The 14636-nt window shown below is 33.1% G+C and overlaps 2 protein-coding genes across 2 annotated transcripts; both read right to left on the bottom strand.

The window, feature by feature from the left end:
* Positions 1 to 4374: 4374 nt before the first annotated feature.
* LOC112601595 lies at positions 4375 to 6651 on the bottom strand. The gene is made up of 2 exons (XM_025349298.1): positions 6644 to 6651; positions 4375 to 4816 (listed from the first exon to the last, which is right to left on the bottom strand). Exons 1-2 carry the CDS (start codon positions 6649 to 6651, stop codon positions 4375 to 4377), a joined length of 450 nt encoding a protein of 149 aa, XP_025205083.1.
* Positions 6652 to 11600: 4949 nt separating this feature from the next.
* Positions 11601 to 13695, bottom strand: LOC112601878 (facilitated trehalose transporter Tret1-like). Its single transcript, XM_025349737.1, has 6 exons — positions 13520 to 13695; positions 13227 to 13429; positions 12945 to 13155; positions 12522 to 12775; positions 12108 to 12419; positions 11601 to 12000 (listed from the first exon to the last, which is right to left on the bottom strand). Exons 1-6 carry the CDS (start codon positions 13623 to 13625, stop codon positions 11656 to 11658), a joined length of 1431 nt encoding a protein of 476 aa, XP_025205522.1. The 5' UTR covers positions 13626 to 13695; the 3' UTR covers positions 11601 to 11655.
* Positions 13696 to 14636: the final 941 nt, after the last annotated feature.

The following is a 14636-nucleotide window of genomic DNA, read 5'->3' as shown; positions in this document are numbered from 1 at the left end:
TATTTAAATTTTATAAAAGTTATAAGTTTTAACATAGTGAAATATTTAGTAATTGAATAAATTGTGTATTATATATGTATATTTAGATACTTTTACATAAACGATTATACTTAGACAGTTAAATGTTTTCGAGTCGCTTGATCTCCTTATAGGAAAATAGCATGGTCCTTCTTGCTCCCTGATTTGAGCCATGTGATTATTTCTTATGGGATACGCTGCAAGGTTTTCAAACATCGACCAAGAAACATTGAAGAACTAAAAGAGGCCATCCAAGAAAATCTCCGCGATTCTATCATATGCCGGCGAAAGTGATGGAAAATTCGAGAACGGTCTATAATGTGTGCTCGTCACAATTAACGTAATATACGAACGAAGTACAACAATTATTTTGTAATTTATTCATATTGCTATTATACTATGCTAGATGTGTTTCAGTACCATAAGCTAACATAATATACTTAATTTGCCTATATAAAACGCCTAAAAAGCGCAATCGTTCAGCTATTGTATACCATTACAGTTATCAATAATTTTAAAAGCAATTATCTATTCTAATATTAATGGTAACTGGTAAGCTATTATCTTTCGGATCTCTTACAGTACTGCACACTCATGGCTGAAAATAGATATGCTAATATAAAATTTGCAAAATACAATTGCATTTCATACCTGTACGAAATTTTGTATTACTATACCTTACAGCTATACTATATACTCAATTTATGATGAGAAGCAATTTAAGCGGCCAACTTCAGCACATAGGTATCGTTCTATGTTTTAAATACTAATGTTTTATTAATTTGTTATATTATATAACACATATAAATATTGACTAAAATATAACTGCTAACTTCAGTTATAACTAATTTCTTATAATGTACCTATAATACAATAATATAATAATTCAGTTAACATGTTCATATATGGTTAGTAATATAAAATAAAACTAGTACGGTCAAATGATCATTACCATAAAACGATCGTAATTCTTAAAAAGCCTAACTGCTATTAGTTTGTATGCAATGAGCTTGAAAAATAATAAATAGTTCGCAAACAGGCTACCCCATTGCAAAGAGTCTAGTCTTTTTGAAAAAAAACTAATTATCCGTATGGCCTACGACATAAACATAGCTACAATCAGTACTATCTATCTAATATCTATCCTTTATCAAAAGAAGAAGTTATTAAAAATAATAACAATTAACAATATAAACTTCAAGTGAACACACAAAATTGGATTACTTTATTAACTTTGTTAACATATTCAAGTTACAAAATACATTATTTGTTATACATTTTAAGGCACGTAATGACCTCGAACTTTATGATAGTTTTTTATTTTTTTAATGTCTACTGATGGATATTGTTGTTTGACAGCATCCATGTCCAAATTTGGATATCGTTTTCATCAGATGCATCACATGATTACGATCACGGCTTAAAAATATATAAATACATAAATATTATATACAATCAACATAAAATTATTTATTTAAGATTTTTCTTAATATTTTTAATAAATTACAATCGAATTCATAAAAAATTGAAAATTATCACATATTTAATGTTCACATTATTTATATTAAAATATAAATAAATGACAGCAGATTGTTAATTATCCACACCAATTGGGACTGAGAGAGATGTAGATAATCAATTTTTGTCAAGATTCAAACAATGATCAAAAATTATTAAATAAAGTAAATATATTTTTAATTATTTTAACGATTTTTAACATTTAAGTAACTTGTAGTGATAAATAAGTACCTAATAACTATTATTAGTATTGGTATTAGTATTAATATTGGTATTAGTATTTCTTAGTATTGGTACATACTATTATTTATCTTTAAGTTAATATTATTAAGTTTATAATACAAATGAAAAAACTGGAATAAAGGCTAGATAATTACCGCTCTACTGCAAAATATCAAATTCTAAAATGTCTATTTTATATAATTATTTTAATATTTAGATATATTGATGTAATTATGAATCTTATTCAAAATACTACACCTTTGTTAGTATTCTATAAAGATGTAAAACTCCAATAAGTTTATTTATTACAAATATAATGGAATAATTATAATTATGTTATAAATTATAATCGAAAACCCTAGAAATAAAATTGTGTCAAGAATATTAAGCATATGACTTGGTTAATAAATATTTAAATTAGCATATTTATTTTAATCATCATTTATATTAATTATTGAATAAATATATGAAGTACTTACTTTCTACTTTTTCTATTAGTATTATGTAATTTTTCTCTGTACAACCTTTGGAATTTTTCAATGTTCCCATTAACAATATTAAATGTATGTTTATTTCTCCATTTCTTATTCAAAAATTTTGGAATTAAGTATTCAAGTTTACGATAAAAAAAGTTCTCTACTTATTAGTAAAATTGTGCATTACAACATCATACATTCATACTCATACATTATCTAAATTATTTGAATAAACTGATCATAATAAGATTATTGGCGTATTACTAAGAATGTTTTTGACAATCTATTTGCAAAGAATGTCTGTATTTAGTTTAAAATATACAAAACTAAATAAAAATTATCTCCATATTATCCACCCGATACCACAAAATATATTATTACAATGTTTAATCAGAATGTCACATGCATAATATTTCTAATTTGTTTGTTAAATTTTTGGTGATTTTTAACTATAGGTACTTTGTTTGAATTTCTATTTCGAGGGGGTATCTAACTTGTAGAAAATTAAATCTTTAAATGGTAGGTATACTGAGGGACCAAGTCGAATATTTTTGATAACTTTTGTACCTTACTTAAAAATGAATATCTATAACAGTAGAGACTTTAAATTTTCACTGAATATTCGTGTTGGAAATTACTGGACACGAAATCATTTTTTATTTCAGTTCTTCTTGTGCTATTGATAGCTATTTTTTATTAAATTAATAAGAAACTAGTAAATGTTATAGATATTGATAAAATGGATCGGTTAAATTGAATGAATACATTATTATTAATAAAACTCTATCTTGTGGTATATACATCACAGATTCATAATTATATAAATATTTTATATTCTTGATTTATTATCATATATTATATCCCATAGTGCATTGGCGTAAATCGAGATATTTTAATTCGAGGTCTATGGCTAAATAGTAAAATACTGTCAATGTCATGTATTTTCACTGTTCGCCGTTCCGCTCTTACCAGCTAATCGCGGTTAGCGGGAACGAATCTCGTTTTTTATTAGACGGGAGGAAGATAGAGTTACCCAAACAAAATACACAGAAATATCAATTAATACAATGCCGAACACCTATGGTCAATATGGTAGTGAACTCCTCATACGTGAACGCGTGTATACCTTTTACGCGAACCAATAGCCGTTTGCTCGACCGGAATGCAGCCTCCTACAAGCCTCCAAAGTGCGGTACGCTAGGAGGGTTAAAATGCCAAATGCACATAGCGCGACAATTAGCAATGGTATTCTGAACTTCAGGGCTCTGAATCAATTCGCGTTTTTGTTTATCGGCACCTACAAAATTGGTGCCGCAATTCGAGTACACATTGGCTCATAACCCCCGGCGGGCGACAAAACGGTCGAAAGCAGCCAAAAAGGCGTCGGTAGACAGTTTCGTCATCACCTCCAAATGCACCGCTTTGGTGGTAAAACGAATAAAAACAGCGATATAAATTTTATAGATGCGGGATTTGCGTAATCGCGACTCTTTTAATTGATAATCTACGCTTACCTATTCGAACGGTCGTCGCGGCTGTACACGCGCGCGCGGTAAATCGGCCATAAACGGGTGTGTCGGTTTTGCATCAAATCTCACACACATGGTGCAATTTATCAGAACACTATATGCAAGACTGACCGGAGAGATATCACCCATCGACTGACGCGCAATCATTGCAGTCAAAACACGCGGGCCCTTGTGGCCCGTTAGTAAATGCCATCGGCGACACAACAACAACGCATAATGCGATCGTTTGGATAGCAGAACAGTGTTTGCAATCGTAGTCTAACGATGAGTGCCGTAAGCGACCACCCGGCACCCACGCGAATTACGCCGTCAGAAGATCTATGAACGGTGCTCAGAGCCGTGCCGTTAAGATTTGGCGCCCAGGGCAAAATTAAAAATATTCGCCCCCTATTTTAGTTATCATTATGCATTTTATTCCTATTTAATTCCTATTTTATTGGATTTTTTTTTTTACAACGTATTTTGAACATTAATTTTATAAAAAACAGAAGTTAATTGCAATAGTAATTATTAAACAAAATAATTAAAAATTAATACAAATCACAAATTATACTACATTATACATGTTATATTTACAAACGTATATGATACGTATCATATAGGTTCATAATTTAAAACATAATTTTCCTAGACTCTTTTGAAGCAAAATCTTCAATTACGTCTTCAAAATCAATATTTTTTGTTATTTCATTCTCAATTGAAAATATTGCTGAATTGGTTAATCTCTCTTGAGACATGGTTGAACGTAAATACGTCTTAATTAATTTCAATTTACTAAAAGAGCGTTCCTCGGAAGCGACGGTAACAGGCATGGAAAGAAACAATCTATATGCAGTTATTAAATTTGGACAAATTGAATCAAGTTCATATATTTTAATTGCATTTAAAATATTTAAAGCTGTTGCGTTTGAGTCTGGTAGAATTGCTTTTGCTTGATATTTAAAAAATTCGATTTCGTTCATTATTTCCTGGTCAATATCTTCGTTGTATTTGATTGCTAAATCAGCTGCATATTTTTTCAATGTTTTAACTGGTGTTAAAGATAGTGAATGACTAGAGAGAAATTAAAAATCATCAGCAATATTTGATAATTTTTCAAATCTCCATTTCATTTGAGCTATAATAATAGTATAAATGTTATTACTCGATTCTAGTCGGCAATGTGTTCAGAAAAAATTTATAATGGTCCAAAATAATTGTGTAAAACACCAATTGTTCTCATATATTTTATTTATGTATAGTTTAAAATATTATAAAAAAAAATTGTTTAGCGCCCCTTTAAATCATGCACCCCGGACACATGCCCCTTAGCCCCCCCCCCCACACGGAACGGCTCTGACGGGGTTAACCGCGCAACCGGTTTCGAAGAGATGCGACTAACCGCCGTCAACTCCCGTACCGACTTAGAAAAATGTACGCGTTGCGATTCCGCAGCCAACGCGCCCGCGCACGAGGCACTATCTAATTCACTTTTTTGTAAAAATGCGGGGCCGCTCGAACCAGAACTCGGTGATACCCCGCTCCGCCTTAAGGTGACATAGTGTCGACAAGCTTTTACAAAGCGGCGCATGTACGCAACTACACGCAACATGCGGTCAAAGTTGGAGAAACACTCCTCTCCCTCGTCGACGACGCGCGCAGTACACGACACGACACGTAGTTCGAGTAACTCGCACACGGGCAGCGACGGACGACAATCATCCCACTCCAACGGATCGTTGTATGCGATCGGAGGGCCGCGCCAATATAATTTCAACTGCGCTACCGTCGCCGGCGTTACGCCACGAGACGCGCTCGTGGGGGACGGTTAACCGTGACAGCACGACAGTCAAATCCGACCATGCCCGTAAACCGATAACGTCGAGTTGCGACGATAGTATATTTTGAATACGATTTAACCAACGGACTAATAACAACGCGGCGTTCAGCTCGAGTCGTGGAACGGTCAATGAATTCGTCGGAGTCGATTTGGTCTTAATACTAATCAGAAAAACGGATCGATCGAATTTAACGTTCAACATGCGTACACGGTATGAGTTAATATGACGTGGACCGTGGTACACGAATATTTAATAGCGATGGTAATAATTCTGAAAAAAACGAAGTCCAATCAGCACGAATGTCGGCCGGTAGCGGATCGTCCCACGCGATGCCGTGTCGCCACGTTCGCTTAATAGACTTTGCCAAAAACATCTAACGGGTCGAAAATGCGCGCGACAAGAGACTAAATCCCGCGTTTTGTAAAAACGGCCGTGTTCGACGCTCACTTTTTTAAATTCTAGTTCCGATTAACATAAAACCGAAATTAGATCCGATTGAAGTTTCAATACGTCGGGTATCGTATCGACACCGTCACAAATATCGTTGACATAATATGTTTGATATTCGAGTTCGTTACGTACCCGGTCAAAACCGTCGCAATCGGTAGACGCAAATACTTTAAAAACTCGTAAGGCTAGATATGGGGCACAGTTTACGCCGTACGTGACGGTGTATAACTCATATTCACGTAATTCATTATGAGGCGAAACGCGCCACAACACATGTTGGAACTTGCGATATTTTGGGAGAATTAAAATTTCGGTAAATCTTACAGATGTTCGTGGTAAAAGTATATTTATGTACGCGAAAGGCCATAGCCATTTTCCTTCAATAAATAAAATAATGAAATAGTATAAAGGGTTAGTGATAATGCAACCAGGCAATATGTAAAATATAAGATATAAAATATAGTAAAATTATTGCAATAAATAATATTAAATTTTTTTATAATTATATGACATCTCAACAACAAATGAATATCTGTTGAAAGAAAATAAAAATTAGATATAATATGAATAATTATTTCACTTTTTATAATTAGGACAATTAGGTACATACCTAGACATTTCTCCGTTTTGTAATTTAATAATTGCATCGTCGATTGCTCCACGGCGCTTGTTTGCTCGGTAATCCTTTGATTTTTTTGGAACATGTATACAGTATACTTCTCATTTTACAATAAATATTTGTTTGAGTTTGTTTTATGATATTAAGTCACATAAATATATTAGGCTTTTCTTTATAAAAGTTTTCTTTGAAATGAGAGTGGAAAAACTCGCATGCATTAGTGGTTCTTGATAACGAAGAAGACGATTCTGCCCAAATAACTGGTGGAAATATAGAATTTTCCGAAATATACGTATCCTAGCCATACTCTATTTTTATAATACAGAACTCAACATTACAACATTGACTGAAATATTGGAGGAAAATAGACATAATTTTAGTCAAAAATAATGTGGAGGAAAATGGAAACCAACCTTTTTTTTTTGGAGGAGGAAAATGGACAGTGAAGGAAAACAGTATCTCGTTTTTGGAGGAAAATGGTCTCGCCCACGCGAAAACGTGTCAAGACGTCCACAATGTCCTGCTGCAATTTAGGGCCAGACCACAAACATTCATTTAACGACGGTCCGCGAAACGACCCGACGACAGGCGCGTCATTTCATCACGAAATATCTGTTCGTAACATCCTTTATTTGTGAACGTGCCGGGCGTCATTTCGGGTTCTTCGACGTGCCAAAAACGCTCCATTATCCCCTCAATAGACGCGGTCACACAAATAGGAAATGACTGATAGGAGTGATTAACTCGGTCAACGACCGGACCGATAAGGATCCAGCCAAACATCTTGCAAGTTGCAGGTAATGTGTCGTCGATCGACACTTTCCGTCCGTACATTATCGACCCGTATACGTCCCCTCTCAACAACAAGTCGATCGGCGACGTCACTACGTCAGATTAAATGTTAAATCCGGGAGTGCAAGATTAGAAAACCGGTCTTTTACAGACGCGGCTAATGGTTTTAGCGGTAAGTCGCTTGTTATGGTTGGCAACACCCATGCCTGAACAGGCAACACCGGATCGGACGCAAACCTCGGTACCTGTACTATGCATTCTACGCAACCTTGAACTTCGGCGAGTAGAGACTAGAGACAGTTTTAAGTTTTAATCCTAATCGTTTAACATTAACACACGCGACGGAGATTATACTGGCCTGTGACGCGCTATCGACTAGCGCCTGCATTTTCACCACTGTGCCGGACCTATGTCGCATATGCACGAGAGCGGTACCCAAAACAACGGTATTCGATAGATGGGGGGACGTCACTACGGGCGCACACACGGACGAATTGACCTGCATCGGCGGTTCCTCCCCGCCATCTCGCTCATCGGATGACAAATGGAGAAGTGTATGATGTTTACACGAACATTCTCTACAATTCGGTTTCGCCTTACATTTCGGGACCCAGTGACCGACATTCAAACAATAATTGAGACATACACGATACTCTCGCGCCCACCGCTTTCGGTCTCCGGCCGCCCAAGACCTGAGTCGCATACACGCGGTTAACGAATGTGAACCGGCACAACGTGGACGGGACCCTTTTGACTTCCCGTAGTGATCTCCACTCTTACGGGCTGTGCTTATCGGCTTTCCCCCCTTAACCTGAGCGACAGCGTTATTACCAATCTTTCCGGGGTCAGCGACGTTCTCCAATATAGACACGCGCGTGCGAACAAACTTTAATAACTCAACTATGGACGGATATCAGCCGAATTAGGTACCTGACTCGAATAAAAAATTTGCGCGTAGCGACGGGCAAACAATTAAATGCAATTGTAAATAAAATGAATGACCCCAAGTTCGGTACTTTTTATGCTTCCAATAGCGAAATACTTTCGTTTACCGTACCTACGAAATTATTAAGGTCTTGTAATGACTCTTGCGACGTGGTCGGCGAGCTTAATAATCGATCAAGTAACGACGTCGCGACTAATCGCGGTCGATAAAATCGCTCGGACAGGAAGGACAATGCGAGATTATAGTTTTCCCCGGACACCGGAACACCGCGTATCGCGTTCGGCCGCTTCACCCGTAAGACATCCGATTAAATAATACATTTTATCTAGGTTAGATAGCTTGGGCCGCGCGTCCACTTGTTCTTTAAATCTATCGCGGAACGTGGGTCACAGACGGACATCTCTGTCGAACTTAGGGAGCGGAATTTCCGGCAGTCGTGATAACGGATTTTGGTAACTTTCCTGAGGAAAGTCGGTCGATCCTAACCTAGCTTGAACGTACGACATATCGATTGCCCCAATGTCCTTGGGTATTAACTTCGCCGCCGCGACCTTGCACTCACTAATACATCTACGTATTTCAGTTGTCAAACCGACATCATACTCGGAGTCTATCCAAATCGGTTAAACCGTCTAACACCGCATCATCTTCAAACCTAAATTGCGTCCACAACGAATCTAAATCGGCAGTTAAATGTATAACGGTCGGACCTAGGTCGGGTTCCTCTACAACTCGTAATGCTAAATTATGTACGGCCTTAATCTATGCTATTACATTCGAACGCCGGGCGGTGATAAACTCTCCCGATGGTAAACTCTCCCGGGTTAATATTATGTTTACCTGAAGTAAATGTGTAAACTCTCCCAGGTCAACTTTATAGTTACTTGTAGGAAGTATGTAAGCTCTCCCGAATTGTTTTAAATGTTATTGCTACACTATGAGTTATCTGTATGTTCTTATTATCAAAAACAACGATTTTAACATTTTTACGTATATTTTGCATTTGAACTTATATTATTATTATTATCGACTATTTTTAAACGCAACTTAAATGTATATTAAATTTATTTTATGATTTTTACTAGACCCGGGAGAGTTTACATGTTTCCGTTAGGTAGTACAGGAATAAATCCGGGAGAGTTTACACGTTTCCGTCAGGTAGTACTGGAGTAGACCCGAGAGAGTTTACAATCGCCCCGAATGCCTGACTTTAACACGCTCTTAACACTAAGCACCACGCACGCCATCAGTATCAGTCCCGCTAGACATAATAGACAATAACTTGCGATTACCACGCTATCTCCGCTTAGACTAAAATTATAACCACTGACGTTTAACCTAGTACTGTGTGACCACATGAGCCACGCCAATAACCCAGCGGCAACCAACACCACCGAACCAACACAAAACGCTGCTGAACCTCACTATAAGGCCAGAACCACGTTCTGCTACCAAAAAATGTTCGCCGTTCCGATCCTACTAGTTGATCGCGGTTAACGGGAACGACTCGCGTTTTTCGTTGGACGGAAGGATTGGAAGGAAGAAAGGGTTACCCAAACAAAATATACAGAAATATCAATTAATACAATGCCAAACACCTGTGGTGTATATATATATATATTATAGAAAACATTACTTATTAACTAAATATGCAGCCGTCCAAATCAATAAAAACAATCGCCTATATTTATAATAACAAAAAATAATAATAAATATAAATTACCCAATAAAACAAAACAGAATTCATCCTCACAAAATAAATTGAGCTTTATGAATAAATATCACAATAAAGTAATAGCAAATCTGTTCCCTAGAGGACACGGTGACTTATAAGACGATGGTGGTGATTGAATTCACACCACGTGATCACATGAGGTTTTTTTTTCTGTGGCACATGCGGACAAACGAACGCGACGTTTCGTGTTGTTTGACCGTTGGAATAAGACAAAAAGCATATGTTAACTAACACAGTTTGTCGGCCGACACGAGCATCAACGGCCTGGTCTCGTCATATGTAGAAGAGGAGAGCTTGCTGGGACTTTATATAAACAATTCATCACACTTGTAGAGTCCCAGGAAAGTTTATTAGGCGGCAATTGTACCGCGTTCAAACAATAGTACTGTACATAATACAGTGTTTTATATTTATTGATTTAATTTTTTTCATTACTTTATTTTATTATTTGAGCTTTTAAATTTTTGTATTTTTGTATTTAAATTTTAAATCATAGGTTAGCGACTCTAATTAATAAGTTAATTAACTCCCAGGTTGAGAAACATTAATATAAATAATATGTATTATATTATAATAATACTTTCAATGTAATAAAAGCAATATTTTTAGAAAAAAAAATTATATCAATCTATTGTAATATTAACAATAAGATAAATTACTTCATTAGATAGGTATATAAAAAAAAAAACATATAATTACTAAATATATTTAGTGATATAAGCTGACAGACCATTTTTGCTCAGAATTGTTTTTCGTAAGCAGCAATTTATCTTTGAATTAAAATACATACTCATTATACTGACCCATTCGAAATCTAATATATAGTAGAACGGTATCCATTTATCTATCTATTTTTTTTTTTTTTTTTTAAATGTATTTTATAAAATTTTAAGGTGATTTATAATTGATTGTTTTGGATATAACATACATTTGAGTATTATTATATGTTATAAGTTTCATATTTTAAATTATTATTTTATGTATTATTATATTATTCATTAAAATTGGTTACCTAATAAACCTAACTACTTAATATAAGAAAATAAAAATATTCAAAATATTGATTAGAAAAATATAGATGGTTAAGTAAATTTGTTTGCCTCTTTAAATGTTAGTTTTAAAAACTGTAACTATGTATAAATTGCATGTATATTGTATATATATAACTTTTATGTAGTTTTCGTAGATTTATTTGGACTTAAGCAGCCCTCACAATCTAACCTAAAATTTGACTTAATATCTGCTTACCTATAGCAGATTAGACTAACCTTAGATATTTTGCACTGTTTGGAGAATAAATTATTACTCCAGAGAAGCAAGTAGTTTTTTATCGAATTATTTACATAGTAAGTATTTTTTATGTTTGACATACTTGACTAATCTAATTAGTAATTATTAGCCAAATAACCAATCAAGATTATAAAATTCATAAAAAATTAAATAATATATTAATCTTAAGTTATAATGTATAAAAATAACTATTATTGTAATAGTTGAAAAAAATAACACATATGTAAGGTATAATAACAATTATATATGGGTTTCAATATGATCTAGTTCTAAAGCAGGATTTGTTGCGGACCACATTTTTTTGTCTTTGATTTTATCACTTCTTTCAATTTTCACATTAAATGTTTTAGTTTTATCCGCAAAATGATTTTGTATGTCTTCTAAAGGAACACCTTCTGTTTCTGGCATCATGGTATACAACATTAGGCATCCAATTAGACTTACTATGGCGTATAACAGAAATGTTCCCGATAAATTAATAGAATCAACTACCATGAAATATGACTTATTTGCAATAAAAGAAAATATGTATGAACTAGAACCACTGGCACCACTAGCTTGCCCACGGATATTCGGCGGATATACCTTAAAAAATTTAGTTCAGTTAATTAAGTCTTATCATTGTAAATTATCTTAATAAAATTACATCTTTAATATTTAAAATATAACTTAAAATAAACGAGTTTAATTACCTCTCCGATTAACATCCATGGTAGAAGTCTAATAGAAATATGTGACATAAAAGCAGCTATATTTAAAAACACTAACGGTACCCAAGTAACGTTAAGAATTATTTCTGCGTTGTATTGTTTTATGAATACGTATGCTGACACAACAAAAAAACACAAAGATGATCCCAGCGTCGAAACTATTGCTAAAGGACGTTTACCAGTCCAATGAATTAATAGTAGGCCTAGAATGCCTCCCAACAATTGTAAAATTCCAAGAACTAACGTTGATGTGTAACCATTGATTGGAGACCCCAAAGTTTCAAAAATTTGAACCTGTTTTATTCAAAATTTATCGTTTAAAATTTATTACATAAATTTATTATACATTTTAATCAATAATAGATTATTTATGGATTATATATTATTGTTACTTACTGCATAAACTTGCAATGTGCTTGTTCCACCAAAGCTTGCAAAAAAGAAACAAGCTGTTATGATGAAGTAAGGTAGTAAAAATGTACGTCTCAAATAAAATGAATAAAATTTTTTGTTTTTCTTCATTCTAACTTTCTCTTCGTTTAATGCTATTGATTTACTTAACATCGTCAGTTCATATTTTATTGCATCTGGTTGAACCCAACCACGTAGCCAACATAGAGACTTTTCGGCTTCGGCAATACGACCTTTGGCTAAACAGAATAAATAAATAATTCCAATAAATATTACCAATTATTTATTTATATATAAGTAAAATTTAAATCAAATTAAATAAAAAATAATATGAATAGATAAATTTTTAAAATTATTTTTTATTTTATAAAAATGCACCTAATTTATTTATTTATTAATTTATCTTACTTATAAGCCAATGTGGACTTTCTGGTATAAATAATAGTGAAATAACTGCCACTATGGGTACAATAGTATTGAATAGTACAATTTTTCTCCAGTGAAAAAAATTTCCTAAGACAAATTGCGATATAGATCCAAGTATGACTGTAGTCGATGACAAAGCAGCAAGCACACCTCGGATATGAGGTTCAGTAATTTCCGCAACGTAGGTTAACACCTGACAATTAATTATATTTTATAGAATATTTTAAAGAGTGTTCATATTATTCTAAATAATTTTGTACTAACTGGAGCTTCTAGTAAACCACCACAAAAACCACATATAGCTAAAGCTAAGTAGAGCTGATTTACTGTTGAAGCATAATGAAATAATAACCAAGCTAGAATGAATGGCAATGTAAGCGCAATCATACTGGGTTTTCGTCCAAAAGGTTGAGTAATAGTTCCAGATATCATACAACCAAGTGGAACACATATTAAATTAATGCTACCTAGGAATATTTAAAAAAATGTATACTGAGACGCATATATTTCAAAAACTTAAACATACTAATATAAATAATATAGATCTCTATACTAACTGAACCATGATATTTGTTCTTTATTTAATTGGAGATAATCGTCGTGTCTTATATTAGTGTTATTTGATAATGCTGGAATAGCTATTGTTGGTAGTCCTAATGTCATTCCATATGTTAAGAGTAAACAGTTCTTAGCTGATACAGCTAATATCTAAAAAAAAATAAATATTAATTTTGTAATTCATTGAACATTCTAAAACCCTTAGATTTCAATTTGCTTATAATATGACTTATTCAAAAAAAGTTTTACTACGCTAACAGGAATATTTATAAGTTAATGTATACAATACCTACTTAAATTAAAATTCAATATCCGATAAAAAAAAGAATAGAGTAAAAGTATTAAAAATTATCCTATATAGATTTAGCATAACACAAGTAATTATTTTTCATTAGTTGGTGGTTTTCTTTATAACAATATCAAAGGTACTTTTTTTTTTTTTATTAAAAGAATATTTACAATTTGTATACATCATTGTACAATAAGCAAATTATAAAGGACTTAAAAAGAAAACAAAAGACATGTAAACTTGATAGAAGGAGGCGTCCAGTGACACCACTTATCATAGGTAATTATAAAATTAATAATAACGTCGTTAAATTCTAGTTTTTCCCAACCATTTCCTAAAAATATAATAAATGTTTATACTATTATTTAATTCAGGGGTAACTTAGGCTAATTATTTTTTTTAATTACCTACAGCATTTACAAATTATAACGGATCTTGTTTAAGTTTTTAAGTTTTATGCCCAAGTATAAAATTGTTTATTTTCATTCATAAAAAACAGATTTTAAAAAGATTGAAAATGTCAAATGCGTATAAATAGCTAAAAAAAAATAAAAACAAAAATACACACAAAATTATATGGTAAAAAAAGTAAGCATTCGATGTCATACGAGTAACTATTATCAATGTATTAAATTTGTATTCAATGATAATTATAGGTGATACAGCTATCATAAAAATCACTGAACGAAGACAGTTCATCATCCTATATCACTAAGTATATTTTGTGATATGTTTTTTTTTTTTTTAATAAAGGTATATATTAGACATTTTTTTTTTACTTTTAGTTATACGGTAAATTGATATAATATTCTCTAATAATATTGCAT

This window comes from Melanaphis sacchari, unplaced genomic scaffold, assembly GCF_002803265.2.
Source record: "Melanaphis sacchari strain LSU unplaced genomic scaffold, SCAv2.0 Contig7_pilon_pilon, whole genome shotgun sequence".
Lineage (NCBI taxonomy): Eukaryota > Metazoa > Arthropoda > Insecta > Hemiptera > Aphididae > Melanaphis > Melanaphis sacchari.
Note: the sequence above shows the minus strand (reverse complement) of the source record. Positions and strands in the feature narration are given on the sequence as shown.

What these genes read in the sequence shown, in the direction of transcription:
- LOC112601878 (XM_025349737.1), bottom strand. Translation starts at nt 13,625, where the DNA reads ATGACATTAGGACTACCAACAATAGCTATTCCAGCATTATCAAATAAC. An exon ending in AGAACAAATATCATGGTTCA is followed by an intron (nt 13,430 to 13,519) that starts GTTAGTATAGAG and finishes AAATATTCCTAG; the next exon opens with GTAGCATTAATTTAATATGT. An exon ending in AAGTCCACATTGGCTTATAA is followed by an intron (nt 12,776 to 12,944) that starts GTAAGATAAATT and finishes TATTCTGTTTAG; the next exon opens with CCAAAGGTCGTATTGCCGAA.